This window comes from Calypte anna, chromosome 2 (genome assembly GCF_003957555.1).
Source record: "Calypte anna isolate BGI_N300 chromosome 2, bCalAnn1_v1.p, whole genome shotgun sequence".
In the NCBI taxonomy this organism is placed as follows: Eukaryota; Metazoa; Chordata; class Aves; order Apodiformes; family Trochilidae; genus Calypte; species Calypte anna.
In genome coordinates this window covers 988,651-1,015,511 of record NC_044245.1, presented here as the reverse complement: position 1 = coordinate 1,015,511, position 26,861 = coordinate 988,651, and the positions used below count along the sequence as shown (strand labels likewise).

Here is a 26,861-nt window from a genome sequence, read left to right as displayed (position 1 = left end):
GCAGGAGCAGTGAGCTCCTCACCCAGCAGAGGGGCTGCCCCAGCTCTCCCCAGTCATCCAACACCTCCCCACAGCAGCCCCTTTCACACGGGGGGGTGTTGACCCTCCTCATTCTTGTCACGCCGCCTCCCGGGCACTGCCCCGGGGCTCTCCATATCCCAGAGAGGGGACGAGAGATGGGTCAGACCCCGGCACGGATGCTGGGGAGAAACAGCACCAAATTTCATCCCAAGATTTCGCTGAGTGGCTCCGGGAGCCTCCTGCCAGGGGCTGAGCAGCAGCAGACACAGCGGCTCTGCGGGCGGTGGGCAGACGGGGAACAAGGATTAGAGGGACCTAAGGTCCTCCTCCAGGTCCCGCTCAGCACAGCCCTTTGCTTCTCTCTGTTTGGGGTTTGAAAGACAAAAGATTGGGAGAGCGACTCTGAGGGGACAGGGGGAGGACACCCACACCCACACCCACCCACACACACACCCACACACCCACACACACCCACACCCACCCACACCCACACACACCCACACACACCCACACCCACACACACCCACACACACACACTCGTGTTCTGTCCACGCCAGCAGCAGCCCAGAGTTTCAGCCTCTGGCATCGCTCTCCCACTGCTGTTGTCCACACCATGGGATGGTTTGGATTGGAAGGGACCTGAAAGCCCCCCCAGTGCCCCCCCTGCCATGGTCAGGGACCCCTCCCCCAGCCCAGGGGGCTCCAAGCCCCATCCAACCTTCAACACTGCCAGGGATGGGGCAGCCACAGCTTCCTTGGGCAACCTGGGCACCCAGGGGCTCAGCACCCTCACCCCAAGGAATTCCTCCCTCCCTCCCTCCCTCCCTGCCCAAGATCTCCTCTCCATCTCCCCTCTCCCAGCTCCAAACCCTTCCCCCTCGCAGGCTCCCATCCCTCCAGGCCCTTGTCCCAAGTCCCTCCCCAGCTTTCCTGGAGCCCCTTCAGGCACTGGAAGGTGCTCTAAGGTCTCCCCATTGCAGCCTTCTCTTCTCCAGCCTCAACACCCCCAACTCTCTCAGCCTGGCTCCAGAGCAGAGCTGCTCCAGCCCTCCCAGCAGCTCCAGGGCCTCCTCTGCACTGGCTCCAGCAGCTCCGTGTCCTTCTGCTGCTGGGGTGGACACCGAGCTCCCCCCAACAACACCCCAGCTGAGGAGCATCATCTCCCAGAGCCACAACTGCAATGTCCCCCTCCCCACTGCCAAAGCCACCAACTCCTGATGGTGGCTCCCCAGGGATGGGGCAGGGGGCCACCAACCCCCTGCCTGTCCTGGTTTGGTAGTGGGGGCAGGATGGCACAGCAGGGACCCCCATGGAGAGGGGACAGAGTGGTGGCCACGTTGGGATGAGGGTGCAGAAGGTCCCAGCAGTGATGCCACCCCCCAGGCAATGAGGGGACCACGGGTGCTGGGAGGGGGACAGACAAGAGGGACACGGGTAGGACAGCAAGGAGGGGACAATGCCAGGAAGGGACAGTCCTTACGTTTGGGTGGGAGCCCTCGGCGATGGTGGAGAGGGAGAAGTTGTCATTGTGCAGCTCAGAGGGGGTGCGGTATCTGTGGGGGGAGAGGAGAAGACAGAGGGGGGGTGAAGCTGGGGATATCACCAGCACCCCCTGGCACATGTTTGGATGAGATGTCCCAGATCTCGGGGTTCATTGCCTCCAGATTTAGGGGTTGGGGGCTAAATGTCCCCAGGGATGGAGCTCTGGAGGCTAAATACCCCATATCTGGAGGCTCGGAGGTGGTGGGGGTGGGTAAATGCTCCCAAGCTATGGAGATTTGGGGGCTAAGTCAGCCCAGCTCCAAGGTTTAGGGATAAATGTCCCCAAGGATGGAGGTTTGTGGCTTAAATGTTCCAGATCTGAGGGCTTGAGGGGGGTTAAATGTTTGGGATTTAGTTTGGGAGATAAAAGTCCCCAGGGATGGATGCTTAGGGCTTAAATGCCCCAGGTTTGGGGACTTGGGGGATTAAATGTCCCCAGATCAGGGGGTGTGGAGGTAAATGTCCCCCAGCTCTGGGGTTTGGGGATTATATCTTCCCAAGAATGGAGGTCTGGGGGCTAAATGTCCCCAGAGATGGAGGTTTGGTGGCTAAATACCCCACATCTACAGGCTTGGGGTTGCTAAATGCTCCCAGGCTATGGAGACTGAGGGGCAAGTGACCCCAGCTCCAAGGTTTAGGGATAAATGTCCCCAGGGTTTGGGGCTTAAATGCTCCAGATCTGGGGATTGGGGTGTTAAATGCCCCTAGATGAGGGGATTTGGGGCTAAATCCCCCCAGATCAGGAGGTATGGGGGGGCTAAATGTCCCAAGGGATGGAGATGTAGGGATTAAATGCTCCCAGACCAGGGAGTTGGGGGATAAATGTCCCCAGGGCTGAAGGTTTGGGGCTCAATGCCCCAGATCAGGGGATTTTGGGGGGTTCAACCCCCCCCCAGCCCTGCAGGGAGCAGTGAGGGCAGCCCAGGGCAGACAGGAGGTGCCAGTGCTGGGGACAGCAGAGAGAGACCCATGGGCTGGCAGGGAGTTTGTCTGTTAATTACACTTGGCACTTCCCAACACTAATTAACAGCTCATTAGGGCCCCAGGCTGGGAGGGTTTTCTCCTCCCCATCTCCAGGGAGCTGGGCAGTGAGTGATGGGCTGGGGGGTGACCTCCACCTCAGCCCATGCCAACCCTGTCCCTGGGGACCATCTCTGGTGGCCTCTGGGCAGCCTGGCCAGCCCAGCTGGTGGCCCCAGCTCCCAGTGCAGCAGATTAACTGGTGCCAGTCAGGAGCAGCTTTAAAGGATTAACCGTGGGGGGAGCAGGAGCCACAAAGCCACAGAGTCCCTGGGATAGGGCTCGGGGGGGGGGGAGGTTGTCCTGATGCCACCACGCAGGGATGTGACCACATCCAGTGCCACCCCTGGGAAACGAGACCACCCAAATAAATTGCTGTTGTCAGGGTGCCACCCCGGGGAGGCTGAGGACAATTTCTGGGGTTGTTTTGGGGGGGTGCCAGCCCTGCCCCACTCACTTGGTCTTGCGCAGTTTGCTGTTCTCTGTCTTGAGCAGGTAGAGCTTCTTGGCAAAGAAGACAGTGAGCATGAAGAGCAGCAGCACCACCAGGGCAGCTGAGCCCACGGCCACACACATCACCTGGAAGTCGGTGACAATGGCCTCGCAGCGTGTCCCCTTGTGCCACGTGTAGTCCTGCGTGTTGCACCTGCCAGGGGGGTTGGGGTCAGGGGGGGTACAACACACTTAGAGAGCCTCCCACCCCAAAGAGAGGTGTGTCCCCGTCCCACGGAGCAGCCTCAGGGGACACCAACATCTGAGAGCAGGGAAACATGGGAGCATCTTCAGGGGACACCAAGATCTATAACCAGGGAAACATGGGAGCAGACTCAGGGAACACCAAGATCTGTAACAAGGCAGATCACAGGGGAATGGAATGAATGGGTCCCCAAGGGGGTGACCCCTCCCCAAACAGTGGGGCCAAGTGAGGTGGGTGACACTAGGGGACACCAGGAGTGGGGTTTCCCCACCCACCCAGGGGATGCTCATCCCCTGAAGCCCACAGCTCCCAGCTCCATGGAGCCCTGGAGGGGAGTGGGGTGACCATGGGGGACACCCTTGTCCCCCTAGAGCCACAGGGCACAGATCAGTTGGGGCTGATGAGCACAGAGGTGCTGGAACTTGGGCTGCTCTGCCCTGACCCAGTTCCTGCCCAGCCACCCCTCAGGGGACTGGGACAGCCCCTGGGGCTCCTGGTGGGACGGGGCTGCAGGGGGACAAGGGAGCTGGGTGGGGTTTGCAGGGGATGGGGGGGTAAGGGGTGTGAAGAGACTGGGAATGGGGAACTCAGGGATTGGGATGCAGGGGGGGTGGAGAACCCAAGGATGGGGTGCAGAGAGGGAAAGCCCAGGGATGGGGTACTCAGGGACTGGAGAGCCCAGAAATGGGGTACAAGGAGCTGGGGAGTCCAGAGATGGGATGCATGGGAATGGAGAGGTCAGGGATGGGGTGCAGGTGATGGAGAGGCTGGGAATGGGGTGAAGGGTGACAGAGCACCCAGGGATGGGGTGCAGGGGGTGACAGAGCACCCAGGGAGGGGATGCAGGGAGTGACAGAGCACCCAGGGATGGGGTGCAGGGAGTGATGGAGAGCCCAGGGATGGGATGCAGGGAAACAGGGAGGTCAGGCATGGGGTGTAAGGTGATGGAGAGTCCAAGGATGGGGTGCAGGGTGACAGAGAGCCCCCTCCCTCCCCCCAGCACCCCCGTGAAGCCCCGGGGACCCCGTCCCTTACCGGCAGAAGGCCCCGTGGCTCTCCACCAGGTAGCACTGGCCGCCGTTGTGGCAGTAGCTGGGGACGAGGTCGCAGAGGGAGCGGCAGGAGCTGTTGTGCCTCACGTACCCGCTCGGGCATTCGCTGCCGTTCTCGGGCCGGGCCCGGGCCGTGGGGCTGGGGGGCTGCGCTGGGGCCATCTCCCGGCGATCGGTGGGGCCGGGGTCCCGCGGGGCCGGCTGGAGGCCGGGCAGGGGGGAGGCGGGTGGCCGGTAGCCGTTCTCGTCCTCTAGCCCGCCATCTTCCTCTTCCTCCTCATCTTCCTCCTCCTCCTCCTCCATCTCGTCCCCCTCCTCGTCGCCCTCGGCGTAGAAGGAGGTGGTGGGGTAGAAATCGGCTTCGTCGAAGGAGGTGAAGTCGTCGTAGAGGTCGTGGAGCCCCCACGGCGTGGCCGCCCCCTCGGGCTCCCGCCGCCGCCCCGAGCCCCCCGCCTGCCCCCCCCGCCTGCCCCCGGGGAAGCCCCCCAGCCCCTCGCCCCCCTCGAACAAATCGTAGTAATCCACGTCGATGATCTCCGAGGCCGCCCGGTCGGTGGGCAGCTCGGCCGGGTCCGGGGTGATGGTCCCGGGTTCCTCCAGCCAGGTCAGATCGGTTCGGCCCCGAGCCCCCTGCGCCGGGGCCGGGCTGGATGCGGCCCCCCAGAACTCCGGGGGACCCCCCGAGTCGGGGCCGGGGTGGCCCAAGACGGGGGTCAGAGGGGCTGCCGAGCCCCCGGCCGTCTCGGCGGAGTCGGTGGGCGACGGCTGGGCGGGGGGGCTCGGCGGGGCGGCCCCGGGACCCCCAGGGCTGGGCAGGGAGGTTCGTGTGGGCCTCTCGCCGCTCCCCGGCTCCTCGGGGCTACCGAGCGCTACCGTCTCCCCGTCCCCGGGCCAGGTCACCGCCGCTTGGCCGTCCCCCGCCGGGCCGGGGCTGGGGGGCAAAGCGCTGGGGTCCCCCTCCCCCAAGCACCCCGCGCACCCCTCCGGCCCCGCCGCTGGGTCCGTGGTGGCGGCCGTGCCCCCCCCCCGAGGGCTCTAACTGGGGTCCCGCAGGGGGCTCCTCGCCCACCGTGGTCGCCCCGGGGCTGGTGCCGTTGCTGGGCCCCCCCGGGGGGTCTCTGCCGGGCGGGTCCCGCCGTGGGGGGCTGCTCTCCTCCCAGCCCTCGGCCTCGCTGGCGTTTTGGGGGGGCCACTCGGACGCTGGAGGGGGATAAGAAAGAAGTGACAGAGATGCCCCCCGACCCTGGGGGGCTGCGGTGGCCGGGAGGGGGTCCCCATTAGCTCAATCTCACACCCACCAGCACTGTGACAAAGCATTTTGGGGAGGGGGGGGAAAAGAGCTGCACGGCCCCTCATATTTTTTACAAAATCCCACAAGGACCGAAGGGGCAAACCCCGGCTCTGTGGGACACCCCCCGCCCCCCTGCACCAGCATCAGCCACAGTCATCACCCCCAAATATGCAACCCCCCCCCCAACCGTGACACAAACCCTCAAACACCCCCCGCTCCCCCCAGCCAAGATGCCCCTGGACCCCCCCAGACCCTCGGCAAGGGCAAGGACACTCTCCTGATTCCCCCCCCCCACACACACACAGGGGGATGCAGCCCCCAAGAAGGGAATCCAGTCCCTGCAAAGGGATTCAGCCCCCTACAAGGATTCCAAACCCTTACAGGGGATCCAGCCCCCCCCCCCCCCAAGGGACCCAGGCCCCTCCCAAGGGATCCAGCCCTTTCAGGGGGATCCAGCTCCTCCTCTAATGGATTCCAGCCCCCTCCTAAGGGTTCCAGCCCCCAGTAAGGAGATCCAGTCCCCTTCAAGGAGCTCCAGCCCCCTCCCAAGGGATACAACCCCTTGCAAGGGGATCCAGCCCCCCCCTCCAAGGGTTCCAACCCCCTTACAAGGGGACTCAGCCCCCAGGAGAGGAATCCAGCTCTCCCAAAGGGATCCAGCCCCCCACAAAGGGATGCAGTCCCTCTGCAAGGGGACACAGCCCTCCTCTGATTCCTCCAAGTGTCCCCTATACACAGAAGGGGATGCAGTCCCCCCCCCCCCAACAAGGGGATCCATCCCTCCTCTGGTTCCTGCCAGTGCACTCCACATACACAGGGACAGATCCAGCCCCCTCTCCAAAGGATCCAGCCCCTCAACCAAGGGGATCCAGGGGATCCAGCCCTCCTCAGCCTCCTGCAGAGGTGCCCCCTACACACCAGGAGACCCAAACCCCCCCCTGCAAGGGGATCTCTCCCCCACAAAGGGTTCCAGCTCCCGGCAAGGGGATCCAGCCCCTCCCAAAGGGATCCAGCCCCTCCTTAAGTGATCCAGGTCCCGGTAAGGGGATCCAGCCCCTCCCAAAAGGATCCAGCCCGCCCTGGAAAAGGATGCAGCCCCCTGCGACGGGATCCAGCCGCTTTACGAGGAGATCCAGCCCCCCCTAAATGGATCTGTCCCCACTCCCCCAAGGTGTACAGCCCCCGGCAAGAGGATCCAGCCCTCTCCATGGGATCCAGCCCCCCCTGCAAGAGGATGTAGCTCCCTGCAATGGGATCCATTCCCTTCACAAGGGGATCCAGTCCCCCCCTTCCCCCCCCCCCCCAAGGATCCAGCCCCTCCTCCAAGGGGATTCACCCCTCCCGAGAGATCCAGCCCCTCCTCCAAGAGAATCCACCCCCCCCAAGGGATCCATCCCCCTCCAAGGGGATCCCCCCCCTCTCCCGCTGCCTGCAGAGGAATGCAGCCCCTGCTGGGGATCGCAGAGCCCCCCCCCCCATCGCTGCCCCCACCCTCTTCATCTCCCTGCAGGTGCTCCCCAGCCCCCACCCCAGGATGCTGCCCCCCAAAGCCCCGATCCCCCGATCCCCCCCCGGTGCTGGATGCGGCCCCATCCCGGAGCGCAGCCCCCCCGAGCCCCCCTTCCCCCCCCCATCATCCCCGGTACGCACCGAGGGCACCGATCGCCAGCAGCAGGGCCAGGGCCAGGGGGGCGAGGGGGGCGCGGGGCCGGGGGGCCATGGCGGCATGGAGCGAACCGGCACCGGCAGCGGCACCGGCAGCGGCTCCGCCCGCGCCCCGCGCCCCGCGCTCCCTCCGCCGGGGGGGGAACGGAGAAGGGGAGGGGAGGGGGGGGCCGGGATGGGCGGGGGGCGGTGGCTGAGAGCGGCCCCGCCCGCGGGAAGGGTTGGGACGGAACCGGGACCACCACCACATCCCCCCCCTTCTCCCTCCCTCCTCAGCATCCCCCCCCAGGTCCGCGGGACCCCCCCCAGGGCAGCAGAACCATCCCAACCCCCCCCCCCAAAAACTGCTCCTGCACTGAGGGGGGAACCCTGCACCCCCCGCCCACGCCGCAGAGCAGCGGGGGGACCCATCCCGCCATCTCCCTCCCCCCAGCTACCCCCACCCCTCACCCCCAAATCTTCTCCTTAATGGGGGGGCTCCTCCCTGCACCAGGACAAACCCCCCGGCATCTCCCCCCCCCGCCAGTGCCAGCATTGTGGGTCCTATCCCAGTGTCCCCCTCCCCCAGCACCAGGATTCCCAATTTTCCCCAAAACTGCTCCTGCACGGGGGGTGGGGGGGGGGCGAGAGGGGAACCCTGCACCAGGACCCCCTGCACACCCCAGCACCAAAATCCCTCTCTGACCCCCCACCCAAACTGCTCCTGTATGGGGGGGGCACCCCTGCAATGGGCACCCCCCCCCCCAAAGTACTGGGATTCTTCACTGTCCCCCAAAACTGCTCCTGCACTGAGGGGGGGGGGGTCCCATCCCTGCCCCAGCGTCCTCAGCGGGTGCAGGGGGGCCCCCAGTCTGCACCCCTGAGCCCCCCACTCACACACAGCCCCCCCCCCTAGACACCAGAACTCTGGGGTGAAGCAGCTGTCCCAGGGTCTCCTGTGGCACAGGGTGGGGGTGTGGGCAGGGGGGGGTCACAGAAGGACCCCTGGGCCACCCATAGCCCAAGGTTCTACCTTCAGACTGCCCAGAGCCACACGGGGGGGGAGGTGACACCAACCCAAACTCTGCAGGTGCCACCACCACCACTCCCCCCCCCCCATAAACCCCTCACCACCCCCCCACTTCCATCCCCTCCCCATCACCCCCTTCCACCCCAAACCCACTGCCCCCTCCCCACTGCCCTTGAGGCCACCTCTGCGGGTGGCTCTGTTGGGGACAAACACCCCCATCGGGACCCCCCCCAGGTTGCATTGGGTGCACCCTGGATGGGTGAGGGGCTGCCCTGCTGTCCCCTGCCCCCCACCCCACAGCCACCTCATCCTGCAGGGCCTGTTCCAGGCATCCCAAGGTCACCCGTGTGTCCTTCCCCACCCACGGAGCAGGAACGTGTGGGCCATGGCTGCTCCTGCATCCCACCCCCTGCCCACCCCCTGCCCACCCCCCATCCCTGGGCAGGATGCTGGGGACAGGGCTGGGGGGCCCGGGGGGCAGTGGGTGCTCCCAGAGGAGCCCATTTCAGTGCCCCCCAGCCCACGGGTGGGACCCCATCAGCTCAGCCACGGCCCCCCCAACCCCATCCCACCCCGAGGGGAGGCCATGGGGTGATGGAGGGCTGGGGGGGGGTTTGTGGGGATCTCCATTCCCCCTCCTCGGCTGCAGTGCTGGGAACAAACCCCACTCTGTCCCTGCTCCAAGGGGGATGGAGGGGGCTGCACCTGCTTAATATTCCCCAGGCTTCCACCCCGGGATGCGTTTCCAAGGGGACCGTCCCAGGGGCCGTGGGATGGGTGAGGGGACACGGGGGGAGAGGGTCAGGAAGAGGCCCCACGCTGTGGCCGGGGGTCTCCGTGTCCCCCCCTCCCAGCGTGGCAGCCCTGGAGGGTGAGGGAAGGGGGTGAGGATCCTGGGGGTGCCGAGGGGCCCATCCTGTCCCCCAAAGTCCTTTCCCAGCACGGGGCAGCGAGGGGTCCAGGTGGTGATGCCCAAGTGGTTGGGGCTCCTCAGGTCCATGGGAGCTTCCAGTGACCCTGGGGAACAGGAGAGCTCAGGGGACACCTGGAGACCACCTGGGACAACCCCCCCCTCCCCTCCCCACCCCCTCCTCACCCCGAGCCCACCTCAGGTTGGAGACCTCCCCCATGGAGGCTCCACGAGTCCTTGGGGTCCTGGGTCACCATCTCCTCCTCTCTGGTGGGGCTGGGTGGCTCTGGTCCTGTCACCTGGGGCACCTTGTCCTGGAGCATCCCCCCTGCCACCAAGGAGACCCCCCCCCCCCCTCCTCCCAAGCCTCGGCCATGGTCAGCTCAGTGGGGACCCCTCAGGGTGTCAGCACCCAGGGAGCTGCAGCCTGTGACACCCCAGGGTGCTGAGCACCACCCAGAGCAGGGCCCCTGCCCTGGATCCCACAGGATCTATGGGACACAAGTGTGGGGTGGTGTTGGCATGCCCCACACCCATCACCCCCCCAAGTCCTGGGACACAGGGGATGAATTTTGGGGTCTCCCAAAACCCACAGGAACATCTTCCTCCTTCCACCCCAAAAGCATCTGGAGGCATCTCCAGCACCCACCTGGGGGCAGGTGACAGATTGGATTAGGATCAGGGACGCCCTGGGGACAGATGGAGGAGGTGCAGGACAGGCTCCTGCTCCTCACCCTGTGGGCTCCTTCCCACCAGCTCTGCCCCCACCAACCCCATCACCCCCGGTGGCTCCATCAGACCTGGGAATTCCAGGGGGGCAATGGAGGGGGCAGGAGGGCTGGGGGCTGCACTTCTCCCCCACCTTTTCTTCCCCCCCCCTGCTCCCCTCTCCAGGCTTCACATCCTCCCTCCTCTCCCTGCTCCCAGAGATGCTCAAACCACCCACTTACCCAATTTGGGTTTTTTTTTTTTTTTTTTGGTTGGTTTTGGGTTTCTTTTGGTGATCAACAATTACCAGAGAAGTGCAAAGAAATCCTGACCCCAGAAAACGCTGAGCTGACCCTAGGGGTTGGTGTTATCTGCCCCAGCTTTGGGCATGGGAGAATTCCCTCTCCTGAAGCCTCCTCAGAGCTCAGCCAGGGGGAACTTTGGGCAAATGGGGAACAGCTGGAGGTGCTGAGACCCGAGGTGACACCCTTGGCTGAAGGACCCCACCACCTGCTTCAGCCCCCAGACTTATAAATCCACCAGCAGCCTCCTCCAGACCCCCTGGGACCTCTCCCCCTCACTGCCCACAGCCCCTCACACCCCCAACCTGCTCTGCAGGGAGCAAATTCACCACCACGGGTCCCTCACCCACCAGAACTGCTCCCAGCCCCCAGCTGGAAATCCCTGTCACCCAAAGTCATCCTGGAAAGGTTTGAGTTGACCAAACCATGGGCAGCAGGGACACCTCTCACCATCCAACCCGGCCTTGAGTCCCCAGGATGGGGCTGATGCTGAGGACAGACCCAGCAGCAGTGGGTGCAGCCCCTGGACCTGCATCCTCTGGGCACCCAGAGGTGCTGGAGCTGCCCAGACCTTCTCCCACCTCTGCTCAGAGGGATAACCAAGTTGGTGTCTTCCCAAAAAACCAACCCTGCTTGGCCAGCACAGAGCTGCTGTGTTGGGCTCAAGGGTTTAAGTGAGGTTGAGCAGCCTGGGCTAGTGGGGGTGTCCCTGCCCATGCAGGGGGTTGGAACAAGGTGGTCTTGAGGGTCCCTTCCAACCCAAACCAGTCTGGGATTGTTCCCAAGGAGCAAGAACCACAACCTGAAGAGCAAGCACTGCATCCTAACAGCTGAGCCCCCTGTACCAAGGACTCAGCATCACCTTGGGAGGACCAAACACCACAACACAAGGACCCAGAGTCACATCCTGAGGACCAAGCATCACATCCCGAGGACCCAGCTCAGCACCCATCAGTTGTGCTCAGCACCTTTTGTGTTCACAGCCCTGCAAGAAGTGACAGAGCCCTCATGGCACAGGCTGAGTCCCCTGCAAGGGGTGGCACCTTCCCCACCTCTCCTGCTCAGCTCAAGAAACAGGTTTAGTACATTGAAATATTGCCAAGAGGACACTGAACCCTCTGCAGAAAGGCTTTTTGTCTTCAAGGCTTTGCTTTTGCTGTGGGAACCCAGGATGACTCCAGGCAGCTCCTGGACAGTGTAGGAGAAGGAGTGAAGACACCACTTCAGCCAGTGGAAAGGGAAGAAGCTGAGGAGGGCAGATGATCTGAGCCCCAGAGGTGACCACACACCTCTCCTCTCAAGATGGGTCACGGGCATTTAATGATCTCCAAGACTTGGGCTCCATTTCATTTGGAGGCCAAAATTCTAACAGGAGAGGACAAGAAATCAGCTCCAGCCTGAGCATCCCCCAAGGGCAGAGTCTCCATTTCTGTGCCTCTTCTACAATGTCATTGTCCCCAGTGCCAGGAGGGAATAAGGGACTGCAGGGATCTGTGGCTCTTCCAATGGAACAAGTCCGTCCAAGGAGATGTCCCCCAGCTGGGACAGGGCTCACCCTGTACCATGGAAGTGGCTGCTCCAGGTTGTTGTCCAGCAGATCCAGGCACCCATCACTCCTCCCCATGGATCCTGCTCAGCTCAGCAGTGGGCACCCAGGAGGGCACCCTTGGCACCAGCACACAGGAACAATCATCACCATCACCAAACACCCCAGGGGAAACCCAGCAGCATGCCAGAGCTGTGGTTTGGATGGACACCAGATTGTTCTTGTCACACATCCACAAAGTCCTTTCCCAGGAGGGCAGTGGATCCATGGCCCAGGCTGCCCAGGGAGGGGGGCGAGGCCTCATCCCTGGAGATGTTCAAGGTGAGGCTTGAGGAGGCTCTGAGCACCCTGAGCTGGGTGAGGGTGTCCCTGAGACTGCAGGGCTGGGACTGGGGGACCTTGGGAGGTCCCTTCCAACCCAAACCATTCTATGATCCTATAGGAGAATAAAACAGGCATTTTGGAAAAGGAACTCTTCCAAATCCTCACCCTTTGGCTTCCCTGTTGCAGCCTCCAGGCCACATCCCACTGCCTGAGAGCTCCAGGAGCTGCTGAGCAGGGTCCTGGCCCTGTGACCCCCGGCAGTGTCAGGAGATTCCGATGAAAGGGGAAATTCCCACGGGGACAGAGGACGGGAGACGGTGCAGACAAAGAGCAGCAGTGTTCCTGGAGAGCAGCCCCGGCACAGCCAGACCCTTGGCAGGTCACCCAGATCCCTGCTGCCTCCCAGGGAACATCGTTTCCTACTGGGATTTTGGGGTGGTGGTGGTGATGTCCAGCAGGGTTGTCCCCAGCTCTGTCGTACTTGGGGCTACAAAACCCACCTGAGTTTGAAAAGGAGTTTCCAGCCCAGACAAATCCTTTGGTTTTAAGTTTCCTGTGGGAAAAATGCAGGAATGAAGAATTGTAAAATCACAGAGTTGTTCAGGTTGGGAAAAAACCTCAAACCTGGAAACTCATCCAATCCAACCTCCAATCCAACCAATGCTGTCAGAGGATGATGCACACTCAGGTATTTGCACCCCCAAACCCTGGGGGTGTTCCTGGGTGGATTTTTGGCTTTGAGTCAGGCAGGAAAAAAAAAATAAATAAAACACAGCTTTTCAGGAACCACATGGTGGAGCTGGTACTGCCAGACAGGACCCAGCCACAATGGGGAAAGGTTTTTTGGTATTTTTAGGAAGTGGAGATGAGCGCCTGGTCCTGGTTCACTGCCCCACACTTCTCCTGCCCAGAAGGCACCAGTGTTAAAAACCAGAGAGCTGCACAGCAGAGCATCATCTCCAGAGGTGGGAAGTTCTTTGGAGGGTTAATTACTCACTCTGTGCCTGACCCCAGCCCCTTGGTACTGCCTTCCACCACATCTTCAGTGCCCAACTGATGAGGATTCAACACCCAGACACCAAAACCATGATCCTAAACCACATCCAGACCTCCACTCAACTTCACTTTTTGTTTCTGTCAAGACAGCAGCCTGTTCCCAGCCACCTCCTATGACTGCAAAGGTTTAAAGGCCCCTAAACATTAAAACTTGGTCAGGAATTGACACTTGTCATCTCTGGAGCCAGGCTGAGAGAGTTGGGGGTGTTGAGGCTGGAGAAGAGAAGGCTGCAATGGGGAGACCTTAGAGCACCTTCCAGTGCCTGAAGGGGCTCCAGGAAAGCTGGGGAGGGACTTGGGACAAGGGCCTGGAGGGATGGGAGCCTGCGAGGGGGAAGGGTTTGGAGCTGGGAGAGGGGAGATGGAGAGGAGATCTTGGGCAGGGAGGGAGGGAGGGAGAAATTGTTTGGGGTGAGGGTGCTGAGCCCCTGGGTGCCCAGGTTGCCCAAGGAAGCTGTGGCTGCCCCATCCCTGGCAGTGTTGAAGGTTGGATGGGGCTTGGAGCCCCCTGGGCTGGGGGAGGGGTCCCTGACCATGGCAGGGGGGGCACTGGGGGGGATTTAAGGTCCCTTCCAACCCAAACCTGTGTGGGATTTGATGCTCTACCTTGTATTCTGCATTCCTTGGATAAAATTTCAAGATGAGAGGAGGCCAAGTGACCATCACTGACCATGTCACAGGACAGGAAGGGTGGATTGCAAGGGATGAGCCTTGCTGAAGACACCTGGACTGCAAAGGCACAAAGAGCTCCTTCTCTTTCCTACTCGGCCCTAAACAAGAGGAGCACCGAGAAGCCACCAAGGGAGGGTTCAGCAGAAGACCCCAGCCCCAGGGACCTCCCACAGCAACAAAAGAGGAATCCTCAGCTGGGGATGGTTTTTTGTGGGATGTCCTGGGGGGCATCTCCATCCCTGGGCTTCAAGCATTAGGGTATGAGGAGGAACTGGGGCCATCCCCCATCCAGGATGCCCAGGAATGCTTACTCAGAGGAAAAAGCCTTCACCTGAGGAAGCAGCAGGAGATTTTAGAACATAATCCAGACTGAATTCCTGGTTTCAGTTGAATCCAAGACACCAAATTCCCCTGGCAGACCCTGGAGTCCTGCAGGAGACAGAAAAAGGTCTAAAGAGGAAAGATGTGAATTAAACAATTGGTTCTTCTGTGGAGGTAAAGATGCAGCCCCCAAAGCATTCCTGGATCACAGCAACACTTCTCACCTCATGCACCACACACAGGGAGGGGAAAAGGAGACTCCAGACCCAGCAGCACAAGCTTTGTACAAAAAACCAATTTTATTTTATCTGTTTCACAAAATTGGGTGGCTGCTGCGTCGCAGGAATAAAACCGGCCCTGTACAGAGGATCAGATGAAAAAAATCAGCACATGTTTTATTTATACAGAAACACGACAGTGTCAGGGATTCAGGTGTCCTGGAGGATCACCACGAGGACAGTAAAAAATAAGTCTCCACCTGGACCCTTTAGATTTGAAGCCGATCACGCTAAAAACAACCTGAGGTTATTCTAAACCAGAAAAATGTCCCATTCTCACCACCCCAAAGACCCTGGAGAGGGGAAAGAAAGGAACCCGGGGGATGAATTTCCTTTGTGGGAGGTGGAAGGCAGAAGGCAGGCAGGCCCTGACCCTTCTGTGCTGCAGGCACTGAGGATGCTCCCAGCTGGGCGGTGGGAAGCAGCGTTCCTATGTGCTGGAAGTACCAAGGAGCCCAGAACTGGGACCTCCACACTCACAACTCAGGACCTGGGAAGTTCAACCATTACCATGGATGAGGAAATCACCTGAGTGCTCTTCAAAACAAATCACTTTTGTTTGCTTGTTTGTTTTTCATAGTACAAGTGGTTCTGTGGGTTTCAGCTCTTTGGGAGATCTCCCTCTGGTCAAGCCTTGGACCTCGCACTTGGTCACTGAAAGCCACACTTGACATAAGGCAGCAACCATCAAACCCTTGCCAAGGAAACCTGTCAAGCCCTCTTCCACAACAAAAAGGGCTCAGAACCCAAACAAGGACCAACCCAAGCTCTCCCTCCTCCTTTCCCCACATCCCCCCTGGCAGGTTGGTGAGAGCTGAGGTGTGACTGTCCCGTACCGTGCTCGCTGCCTCTGCCCGCCTGGGCCACCCGCAGGAGGTAGTTCTGGCATTTGCACCCCAGCCATCCCAGCCCAACCCCCTACACTACCACTTCTTCACTACCTACTTCAGTTTTTTTTTTCTTTTTCTTTTTTTTTTTTTTCTTTTTTTTTTTTTTTCATTTTGTTCATTTTAAGAAGTAAAAAGCCTATGTTCCAAAAAGGAGGGACTAAAAATCACGGGTTTATTCCTCAGTTGGCTACTGTACCAAAAACTACTCAGAGGGAAGGTTCAGCTACCACCTTTCAAAGGCAAAAAGAAAGGTAAAAACCGGAGCAAGAAAACTCCTACCATTGAGTGGTTTTATTCCAATTGATTCCTTCCTGGCTTCCTTTGCCCTGGATCATTATTTCCTTTCAATAAGTTAGCGAGGCAGCCCCAGGACCCAGCTGCTCTCCTTACCCATCAGCTCAACAGCCATGGCTGATGGTTTGTGCACCAGCATGCCCTGATTTCCCTTCTCTGCTCCAAACTCTGGTTTGCCATCCCATCTTGGTGATTTGCTCTACCTGGAGAACCCAAAATGTTAAAGGTAGGTGGAGAGGGCACATGCTACAACAGCCTCAGGCTCAGCTGATGCCTCCACCTTCAAAGCTTTTGGTTTGTTTGGTTTTGTTTGTTTTGACCCTTCCCAGGAGAACCCAAAGCTCAAAACACCAAGAAGAAAGAAACCAGAGTGGAGCATGCCCTGAAAGGCAAGCAGACCAAAGTGTGAAGGACTTCCCACCAGCAACGTGGAGGCACTACTGGCATCTTCCATCTAAAGCTTTCCCAAAAATGCCCAGCACTGCACCAAGGTTACAAAGGGTGGGGAGAGGAAGGGGGCAAAAGACTCAGTGTAGGTGTGCTTCTTGATGCCATAGACACGGCCAACAGGAGGCAAAAACCTCTCAAGGGAACAGAAGGTAACTGAGGAAGTTTCATTTTTGGTCACCACTTTGTTGCTGTAGAAGTTCCTTCTGCCTTGACTGCTTAGGGAGCGGCTGAGGCCGGGGGGGCTCCTGCTGGAGGGGGGGTCACCCCTTCTGCTGGTGGAGGTGGCTGTGCTGGAGGGGGATCTGCAAAATAAAACCAGCAGAGAAACAGTCAGCAGGAGCAGGAATCACAGAGTCCTTCTGCTTGGAGAAGAACTTTGAGATCATGGAGCCCAATGGCTGCCAGGGCCACCCCCAGCCCATGTCCCTCATCCCCACATCCCCAGGGTTTGCTCTGAAACCCCTCCAGGGATGATGGGGACTCCAGCCCTGCCCTGGGCAGCCTGGGCCAGGCCCTGACAACCCTTTCCAGGCAGAAATTCTTCCCCAGCTCCAACCTAAACCTCCCCTGGCACAACTTGAGTTGTGCCCAAAGTTCCTCTTGTCCCATCCCTTGTTCCTTGGGAGCAGAGCCCGACCCCCCCTGGCTCCAACCTCCTCTCAGGGGGTTGCAGAGAGCCACAAGGTCTCCCCTCAGCCTCCTCTGCTCCAGGATCAGCACCCCCAGGGCCCTCAGCTGCTCCTCACAACTTCTCCATCCCCTTCTCCATCTTCTCCAGCCCCTCCTCCATGCTCTCCAGACCTTCTCCTTGTGCTCCAGACCCTTCCCCACCTCCATCCCCTTCTCTGCACACTCTCCAGCCCCTCAATATCTCTTTTCTGACCCAGAACTGACCCCAGGATTGGGGGTGCAGCCTCAGCAGTGCCCAGCACAGGGGGATCCAAATGTGGAAAAGGAACCCAAGGCCCAGGTGTCTGTAAACGTCTGAGTGAGGGAGAAGCAGCAAGGACTGGCCCCAGAAGTGACCACAGCTGCAGCTTCTCCATCTCCTGAAGCTCCACTGCACATTTTATTGTGCTTTTCAAGCACCAAGCACTGTGTGGACTTCAAATGAGGAAAAAAAATCCCTGTTTTTTACAGCAAAGGAGTCCAGCATGCAGCTCTGTAGCTGGCAAAGTTGACATGAAGCAACTTTCAGAGCTGGAATGAGCACTTCTCACCACAGCTCTGCTCTAGAAGATGGCTTTTTTTCTATTTTCTATTTTCCAACATGTTTGTCTACCCTGGGTATGCAGGTTAAAAGTGGAGGAGTCCACAGATGCAGCAAGGAGGAGGAAAGCCATGCAGGCTGCAGGAGGTCAGCCCTGGTGCACAGAGAGGAGATGCTCATGGAACATGACTGGCTTGTTCAGGAAGGGAGAGGGGAAAAAAAAGGGAAATTAAGATAAGACAGTGAGCAGGAACACAACCTGACATCAGATATTCCCAGTGGCAGAGGCTCAGAAAAAGGGAAGGGGATGAAGGGAAGCTGGAGCAGCAGCAGGACAAGGAGCAGAGTGCTTGGTGCCTATGGTGCTGAACCCCAAGGAGCAGCTGCCTTCACCTGAGCCCAAATTGGGGTGGCTTTTCCCAGTTTTCTTTGGGGGAAGCAGGATGCTTGCCTGGCAGGTGATAGGTTCAGTAAATAACATTTTGGGGCTTTAAAACTGCTGAGCTGAAGCAGAGCAGCAGCTTGCTCCAGGCTGCAACTAATACAACTTCAGTGAGGAGTTTGGGAGCAAGGACCCTGCTGCAGCCCCTGCCAGCTTCCCTCTGGAGATCTGGGGCTGGCCCCACTCTCACCCTCACTCACATCACTCACCCAGTGCCTCTGACTTCAGCTGCTTTGTTTTTTTTTTAATCTGGCAGAAATCAGCTTCCTCTTTGGAGGTGCAGGTATTTCTACCATGTAAAGAACATTCCCAACATAGCTTTTGCTTCTTCCTAATTAGGACTCCCTCTCTTTAATTTCATGGTGCAAAGTTTTCAGCAAGGTATTGTTGAGCTGAATCCTATTCTCACCTCAGCCATGTAAAGCTTTACCTGCAGTTAATTCCCAAACCTCTACTGTGCATTCTTCCTCAAATCAAGAGAGAGGTTTTTGATAATGACCACGGAGCTTTAGTGTCGTTATAAATAAAATAATGGATGTTATAAATAAAATAAAGGACAATGGAGTATGTTTGGATGCCCAGAGGGGAGACGAGCACTTAAAGCTTCAAGCACACCTCTGGCACCAGGCTCTGCCTGCCAGCCTGCTCAGCTGCCATTATTCCTGCAGCAGATAAAGGGGTTTCAACTACAATGACTTTGCAGGCAACGAGGAAAGAGACAGAAAAGCCCCACCAGGTCCATTGAAAAAGTTTCCTGCAGGAGATCCACTTACACATCCCGTTGGGAGCTGCCAGAGGAACACGAGGTCCGATGAGATTTCCTGCCATGGGTGACATGCCCGGGGGGGCAGGGCCACCACCAGCTGGGTGGATGTTGGCTGACATCATCCTGCCTGGCATGGGCTGTCCAGGGATCATCGAGCCAGGTCCTGGCATCTGACCTGCAAGAGCAGCAAAGAGAGAGAGTTCCCATGGAATGTCAGCTTGGAAGGGACCCCAAGGCCCATCTGCTCCAACCCTTCTCATGTTATTGTTGATCTGAGATGTCTCAGCACCCATGGAGCTGAGACTTCCAACTTTCCCAAGTGGGGGAATCCACCCCTTCCCCTGGGAGACCATTCCAAGGTCTGACTGTCCTCAGGGGGACCAATTTTCCTCTGGTGTCCACTGGGAATGTCCCCAGGAGCACCTTGTGCCCATTGCCCCTTGTCCTGTCCATGGGACTCCTTGTACCCAGGGAGTCTCCAGCTGCTTTGGAGCCCCCTCTAAGTACTGAACATGGTCAGAAGGTCTCCCCTGAGCCTTCTCCTCTCAGGACTGAACAGACCCAGGTTGCTCAGCCTCTGATCTAGGTGGTGGAGATGATGGTGAGACTCAGTTAAAACATGGAAGTGATGAGAAAATGTTCACAGAATTTTAAGAGGTTGGAAGGGACCTTGATAGACCATCAAAGTCCAGACCCCACAAAAAACTGAAAAACACCCCCAAATCTCTCAGCCTGGCTCCAGAGCAGAGCTGCTCCATGCCCTCACACCTGATGTTGAGACCAGCAGGGATGACTTGGGAATCCAGGAACAAAACGATCACAACAGAATGTACAAAAGAGCAGGAGGTGATGGGGTTTCTTTTGTTTTTCTGGGCAGTTACATAAAATTTGCCACGAGGCATTTTGTAAACCACTCATTTTTTTTTTAGCAGAAGCAAAGCAACCTCTGAGCTCATCCTCTTGCTCAAGCCAAAGAAACACAAAGAAGCACAAGCTCAAAGACAGAGTTTTGGCTTGGCAGGACAAGACACCCCAACTCTCTCCCTTGCTAAAACAGCTTCCCAGAACTGTTCTGGAGCCCAGCACATCCCCTCAGTGCCACACGTGTCTGCTGAGATGTTTGCTCTCATCTAACCCTGCCTGTTCTCTTCTCAAATCCCCCCAGAAAGCTGGCTTGGGAACTCAGCTGTGGGCAAGCTGGGAAGTGCTCAGGTCTTTCTTCTTCCCCAAGACTTTGCCCAGGCACTGAGCAAACTAAAATAACTCATTCCTTTCCTTAGGCAGAGCTTCTAATCGACTTCAGTGTCTCAGCAACTTGCTCATCTCACCCCCAGTTGTTTCTGATCTTCCCAGCAGTGTGAGAGAAAAATCCCAGTGGTGTTTGCAAGCCCTTCCCTTTCTGCTCTGTGCTTTACATGGGTTCAGACAGCATGGTCTTCTGAGAGAGGGAGAATCTTCATATCTCCTCTTCTCCAAAGAAAAGAAGGTGGTGAATTCACCTTGGAATCATCGAATCCCAGGCTGGGTTGGAACAAAAGTGCTGCAAGACATGAGCCTGGTGCATGACAACCAACCCAGCTCCAAACCCCCAAAGAAATGGCTTTTCATCTCCCCCCCCGAGGCTACAAAGCCCCTTCAGGAATAACCACGGGGGCAGCTCTCAAAAGCAGCAGCAGGAGCAGCAAGGGGAGGGTGAGACTCACAGGCACCACCCAACATTTGATTAAGGGAACCCCAACTCAAAGGCTTTTGATCATCATCTAAGTGAAGGCATCAGAAACAAAATGCACTGGAATAATAAAAGGGCATCAAAGGAAGAACAGTTGGTGACGAAGAGCAGTCACAAAGCCTAATGGATAAATTTTAGTGGGAGAACTGAAGTCATACAAGTTAGAAATTGGACCATGAAAAGATTTTCAATCTAAAAACCCCTGTTCTGATGTGAGGAAGGGTTCCTGCAGTCCTCCTTCTGTGTCAGCTCTGAGGAGACCATCAGGTTTCATCAGGTTTCAGCTGGATGAAGGAACTGCCAGAATCTGCCCCACCTCGGGCACCCACCATTCACTGATGGATGCTTTAAAACCCTATGTGAAGAGATTAATTTGCATAATCCAATTACATTTACTTTTCTACATTTAAATAAAAGTTCAGGATTTTAGTCAGCAAAGTAGCCATTAGGCTGGGATTCTCCAGGCTTCCTCCAGAAGAGCTCCTTCCCCCCCAAACCATGATGTGAACTCAAGAGTGAGGACAGAACCTTCAACACCCACGAGGAGCAGCACCAGTGGGCATCCTGAAGGAGGTGGGAGCTCCAGGTATGGGGCCAAGTCAGTACTTTGGGGCACAAACACAATGAACTCTTTGATTCAGCTTCATAAGAAGAGCTTTGAGGAGTATTTTATAGACATCTGCTACTTCCATGTCCTGGAGCATCAGTGAGCAGCAGCAGTTCACAGGGTATTGCCTGAGAGAGGTGGGTGAGAGCTCTTGGCAAACCCCCCCAGTCAGAGGTGGGAGCACAGGGGCTCCACCAGCACAGCCTGGATGTGCAGCCTCAGACTGAGGAAGCAGTGAGCTGGTCCAGACCCTGGTGCTTGAGAATTTATGACTTAGAAGAACAAAGATTTGTACTTTAAAAGGACCCTGGTGAGCAAAACCAAACCCTGCCCTTTGGGATCTCTCCACACTGCAGACACCTTGTCCTGCAGGGACACCTCCCATGATGAAAAAGATGAAATGAAAGAGAAACTTCACAGAGGTGAAGTCCCAGCCATCCCAAATCCTCCTCTGTTACTGCCCTTCTGCACAAGAGTGCTCCAAGCATGCAGGGGCACCTACTGAGCAGTGGTTCCAAAAGAAAAAACCCAACACAAGTGGCTGAACTTGCTCCACTTGCTCCATCCAACCCTGGAGATCTGCAGCAGAGGTGCTGAACCACCTTCAGTTCACAAGGGCTCTGAAGCACCAAACCATTCAAACACAGCACTGGTTATGTATGGTTACACTGGTAATGCAAGCAAGAGGTCCATGGGCCAGCCTGATGCTGCTTGATGACAAGGGCATGACCAAGATGCCTACAGAGCAGCTGATATGGAGCCCTACAGAAACCATCAGCTTTCTCAGCCCTTTACAAAGGGCAGGAACTCTGAATTTCTCCCTTGCCACACTCCAGTGCTCACGGGTGGCCTCCAGCATGTTCCCTGGCATTTCCATCACTCTCTATTAAAGAGCAGCAGCAGCCAACCAGAAAGGCTGCACAGATTTAAACCTCTAACCCCCTCCCTTGTCCCCATGTTAGCAAAAATATTTTCTGCTCTGGTGATGAAGGGGTTTTGAAGAAGCCCCTTGGAATCATCCTCAAAAGGGGGAGGAAACCTGGCCACAGTTCCTAAAGTTACAGGAGATGTTTTTGTGAGTAACCTGAGGTGACCAAGTCCTTCACACCACAAGAGCTCCAGCTCCTGCTTTCCCTTCTGTAGGCAAGCTGAGATGTTCCTCATTACAGCCCATTTGCTTTCTCCATCATGGAGAAGGTTGGAAAGGACTTTAGGAGGTCTCTGGTCCAACCTCCTCTCAGAGCAGGGTCAGCTCTGAGACTCTGGGGTCAGACCAGGTTGCTCAGGGTTTTGTCAAGACCTGAGCTCTGAAAGAGCCAGGAACTGAGACTGCACCAACCTCTCTACTCCTCTAAACCTGTTTCAGTGCTTGACCTCCTCATATCCAGTCAAACCCTCTCCTGTTCCAGCTTATGTCTCTCTTACTCCCACCACACATCACTGAAAAGCCCATCTCTGTCTTCTTGATGACCTCCTCCTATTGTAAGGCTGTTGCTAGGTCCCTCCAAAGCCTTCTCCTCTTCAGGCTGAGCAAGCCCAGTTCCCTCACCCCCTCCCTGGGGAAAGTGGACCATTTCTGGTGGCTCTCTGCTGAACTCACTCTGGTTTATCAATGCCCTTCTTCTACTGGAGGACCCAACCCTCCAGATGTGGTCTAACAACTGCTGAGAGGTGGGGGAGGATTATCACATCCCTAATCTGCTGCCTCTGCTCCTGTTCCTGGGATGTCACCAGCTCATGCTCAGCTTCCTGCCCACCAGGACCTTGTCCAGAGCTGCTGCCTGGGATTAATCCTCCCAGGGACAGGACTTTGCATTTCACACAGAATACCAGACTGGGTTGGGTTGGAAGGGACCTGAAAGCCCCCCCAGTGCCCCCCCTGCCATGGTCAAGGACCCCTCCCCCAGCCCAGGGGGCTCCAAGCCCCATCCAACCTTCAACACTGCCAGGGATGGGGCAGCCACAGCTTCCTTGGGCAACCTGGGCACCCAGGGGCTCAGCACCCTCACCCCAAAGAATTCCTTCCTAAGATCTCATAAGGTATCAGTCAGACTGTTCCTCCAGCCAGCCTGAGCCCTCCTGTCCTCTGCTCACCCCTTATCAATGGGTACCAGGCAGAGAACTGAAGATTTAAGGAGATGTGGCATGGATTTACTGCTGCTGGCAGCTGGGCATCTGCCTGGGGGCAGCTGGGGCTGAGATGAGGAGTGGGCAGAAAGGTAAGAGAGGCAAGGTGGGGACAGTCACCCCCAGAATCACCAGGCACTGCTGAGCCTTAACAACATGGTCATCTGTTAGATGGTCAGAAGTGGGTGAGAATGATCTATTAGATGGTTAGAAGTGGGTAAAAGAACTACAGGATCAGTGGCACCAAGAGGCAAAAGGCTGCTGGGTTTGCAAACAGCCCAAACCTGCCCGTTTGCAGACTCTGCAATGGGTTCTGTGCCAGAAGAAGCTGAGCTGTAAGGAAACTTCTGGAGCTTCAGCCAGGAGCAGAGCAGGCAGACACCAAGCAAGGTGCTCTTCTGCATCCTTCAGGGTGGAAACCAGACTGAGAGCCCTGCAGCACAGGCTGCTGGAGGGCAGCTGGTCAAGCTCCAGGAGCTGGGATTTTCCCTGATTTGCAGGAGACAGCTGTGGGGACTTGTGACATGTCCCATGTGACGTGATGACCTGTGGCAATATGGTCACAGCTGCCTCAATTTCAGCTGCTCCAAGTTCTGGGTGAAATATCAAAAGGAAAGAAGTGAAAAAAAAATTAATTCTGTATCACCAACAACTCAAGCCACACAGAAACAAAGGGGCCACTGAGAAGTTACTATCCAGGAGAAATCCATGATCTTCTCCATTTACCTGTGCAAGAAAATACCAAGAGGAACTTCTATCTTCAGCAGCTGCTTTTGCAGACATGATGATTCCCTAGAGCAGATGGATGCTGGAGGATGGTTTTGTTTCACAGACAAGGAGGGAACTGGAGCTTCTGCCTCACTGAACTGATAGGCTGCAGATTCCAGGTGGGTTTCAGGACTCTCAGTGGACTTAATATTTAAGAGTAGAGACTGAGGCAGCCCCAGGAGGGAGAAACTCTGCATGGGAGATGAGCTGATGGCTTATTCCATGCCCAAGATAGCAAGAGATGTGGGGAAAAGCAACTGGGAAGCCTTTATTTCCCTGAATACAGAACTGGTGGTGGCCACTGCAGCTCTTACACTGCAGGTTCCAAACCCCCCTTTGTTACCCCGTGGGACTCAGAGATGTGCAGGTGGCTCCCACCACCCCAAAGCATTCCCTGAGCACCCAGGGTCAAGATGCTGGAGGATTACAGGTGGGGAAGGTTGGACCTGCCCTGATCTCAGTTCTTCAGACTTCACGAAGCCTTTGCTGCCACTCAGCTCAAAGCCAGGAGACACAGACTCAGCCCCTGCTCTGGAAAAGTCACGGGGAACACAGCTTTAGTGTTTTGGCATTAATGCTCTTCAGAACTCTGGCTTGAGTAGATCTTCTGTTTTTAATGAATTCCTGATTTCCAACCCCAGCCCTCCAGATAAAATAACCAAACCTTGCAGCTACAAGCAGGCAGAAGCAAAGGGAGATATGGGGCAGCTCAAGGTGCTGGGGGTGACCTGAGGCTTCAGCTGAACCTTGCAAAGAAACTGGAGACAAACCATGGCCCAAAGACACAGTGGGCCCTGTAGCAAAAGCTGAAGACAGTCACAGCTCTGAGGGATGTTATCCACTGGCAAAATGAAGGTTGATGGGGAAATAAAAATCAGAAAACTGGAAAAAAGGCAGCTGTGCTCCAGAGGAGCAGGGAAGCTGGGGACTGAGGAATCCCCAGCCTGAGAGCTGCTGCTTGACAGGAGCCTCAACCTCTCCAAGCATAATTGGGCAATCTTCCTTCCAGCACCACATGCCTACAATATTCTCTCTGCACTAATGAGTTGATTAATATTAAAGAAAACCCAAACACACAAAAAGCACACGTGAAGCTGGACCAGAACCACACGCTGAGGGGCTTCACGTGAAGGCTTCGCTCTGACGTTGAGCAAGTCCAGGAGAGAAAGGCTGTCAGACCCATGGCAATGCAGATGTTCAAAGACAACGTTTTATATTAAAAATCAGCCACCAAAAAGAAATAAAACACATTTTAAAAACGTCATTTCTTCATAAATTCAAAGCCTGTCACGACTCCAAACCTCCCCATGAAGCTGATGGGAAGCGCCCTCCTGCCTGGACCAAGGAGCTTTTTTCTCTCTCTTAAATCTTTAAATATGGAAAAATAAATGGCACTGCAGCTTTCCTGAGGACACCCAGAAGCTGAGCTGCTCCTCTGTGTCTGAGTAGAGGATCTTTTGCCTTCCTGATGTGAGATGCACAATACTGTGCCACCAAAGTAGCTTAAGGTCCTCGCAGAGGAACAATCTTACCACAGCCCAAACTTCAAAATAATGAAGCTGAGCAGTAATCAAGCAACACCCGGCCAAAGTGGGATAAAGCAAGGGGAAACTGAGCACTGGCATGGCAAACATGAAGTCCTGTTTCTGCAGAGATCCTACGTGCCTTTCATTGCCAAGAGCCACGGCTTCAAGACAGCGGCTCGAGCATAAAATGTGGAAGTGTGACCTACATAAGGGGGAGAGCTTAAAACCAGCAGACGCAGGCAGAGATAAAGCCAAAAGGTTCAATAAAATGAGATTTAGCAGACTAAAAAAGGAAAAAAAAAATCCTTTACACGTGCAAGACGAGAGACATTTCCTAAGGTGTGCTCTGAAGCATCCCACTCTTAGCAGCCTGCCAGCTCACCTTCCAGTCAAACAGATGAGGAATGAGTTTTAAAGGATCTCCGAGGTATTTATCTTTATTAAATAAGCCTCTATTAAATCAGCTCATGTGAGGGGCACACAGTTTCAGTGGTTTTGTTTTGCCTGCAGCAGCAGCAGCCGCCGGAGCGTGATGCACAAAGCCTGGAGCCCATCCAACCCCCTCCTCCTGAGCACCTCCCGGGACCATCCCTGAGCAGCACCTCGGGAAGGGAGTCCCTCCTCTGGCAGGCAGCATTTGGAGCTGGGGGAGGGCAAACCAGGCTGCACTCACTCAACATTCATCTCCAGAGGGGATGTGCCTGGCTGGAATCTCCCTCTCCTATTGCTGAAGGGGTTATTGCAGCCCTGGGCTGGGCAGGAGCTGCTCCCGGGAATGCCTGCTGGCTTCACTGCAGCTCCACTGCAAGGTGTGCTCCTTCCTTCCCCCCAGGAATCATTTTCAGAGATGTGGAAATCTGTATTTCCAGGCAGCCCCCCGACACGTCCCTTCCCTTCCGCACGTCCTCCTCCCCGACACGCACTGCAGAGCCCAGCCAAGGACTCTGAATAATTAACCACAAGAACTTATTTAGCACCGAGTCTCGGGGGGGGGGGAAAGGCAGAAATTTCCACTTCCCTTTGCATTTCTGTCCCTCCCCTCTGGTGTGATTCCCTGGGATGGAGGCACCTGAATACTGAGGGTGCCGCCATGGCTGAGGGCTCCCCATGGGTTTCAGCAGGAACAACGGGGTGGAAGAGCCTTTGTTGAGAAGCTGCTGGGGATGTCACACCAGCAAGGGCACCCCCATTCTGCAGGGCAGAGCTGGTAACCTTCAAATATTCATACATCTTCAATAATACATCCTCGTAAGGAGTCAGGAGCTGCTCAAACTTGGGAGAAGCTCTGCAGATGTTGAGTCAAGGCACTAAAACCTCCTCCAGCATCCTCAGAGGAATTGCCCTGTCCTGGTTGATTCCTATTTTCTGTTCCAGCCCCGTGACACCTCGTGTCCTCAGGCAGGATTTCAGACACACCAGAGAGCATCCAACGTGGTTTTTCTGTAGCACCAACCTCCCTGCAAACCCACAACTCGTGGATGAGCACTGCACACCCATCCACCAGCCTTTTATCTGCCTGCTCCCTGCACCTCCTGCCAGCAGGCTCCAGACGTGCCATGGATAGAAAACAGGCACTGAGACTCCTTAGAAAATCTGTACCACAAAGAAGTGAAGCCCAAATCCTTGTACAGACCACAA

The 26,861-nt window shown here is 56.9% G+C and overlaps 2 protein-coding genes across 3 annotated transcripts in view; both read right to left on the bottom strand.

Annotated features, from left to right (window-relative positions):
- Positions 1–326: 326 nt before the first annotated feature.
- CSPG5 (chondroitin sulfate proteoglycan 5) lies at positions 327–7,343 on the bottom strand. Its single transcript, XM_030446482.1, has 6 exons — positions 7,274–7,343; positions 5,373–5,532; positions 4,316–5,263; positions 3,041–3,229; positions 1,502–1,574; positions 327–383 (listed from the first exon to the last, which is right to left on the bottom strand). Exons 1-6 carry the CDS (start codon positions 7,341–7,343, stop codon positions 327–329), a joined length of 1,497 nt encoding a protein of 498 aa, XP_030302342.1.
- Positions 7,344–15,411: 8,068 nt separating this feature from the next.
- Positions 15,412–26,861, bottom strand: part of SMARCC1 (SWI/SNF related, matrix associated, actin dependent regulator of chromatin subfamily c member 1) — a 93,741-nt gene continuing 82,291 nt past the window's right edge. For both annotated transcript variants that reach the window (XM_030444915.1, XM_030444916.1), the window contains exons 27-28: positions 18,474–18,641; positions 15,412–16,350 (exon numbers count right to left, since the gene is read on the bottom strand). In XM_030444915.1, the coding sequence (XP_030300775.1) occupies positions 16,265–16,350; positions 18,474–18,641 (254 nt within the window). In that variant the 3' untranslated portion in view covers positions 15,412–16,264. The remainder of the gene's footprint in view (positions 16,351–18,473; positions 18,642–26,861) is intronic.

Coding starts and splice junctions, on each gene's coding strand:
- CSPG5 (XM_030446482.1), bottom strand. CDS start 7,343: ATGGCCCCCCGGCCCCGCGCCCCCCTCGCCCCCCTGGCCCTGGCCCTG. Junction 5,533..7,273: donor GCTGGCGATCGGTGCCCTCG/GTGCGTACCGGG, acceptor ATCCCCCTCCAG/CGTCCGAGTGGCCCCCCCAA. Junction 384..1,501: donor CCGAGGGCTCCCACCCAAAC/GTAAGGACTGTC, acceptor AACCCCAAACAG/AGAGAAGCAAAGGGCTGTGC.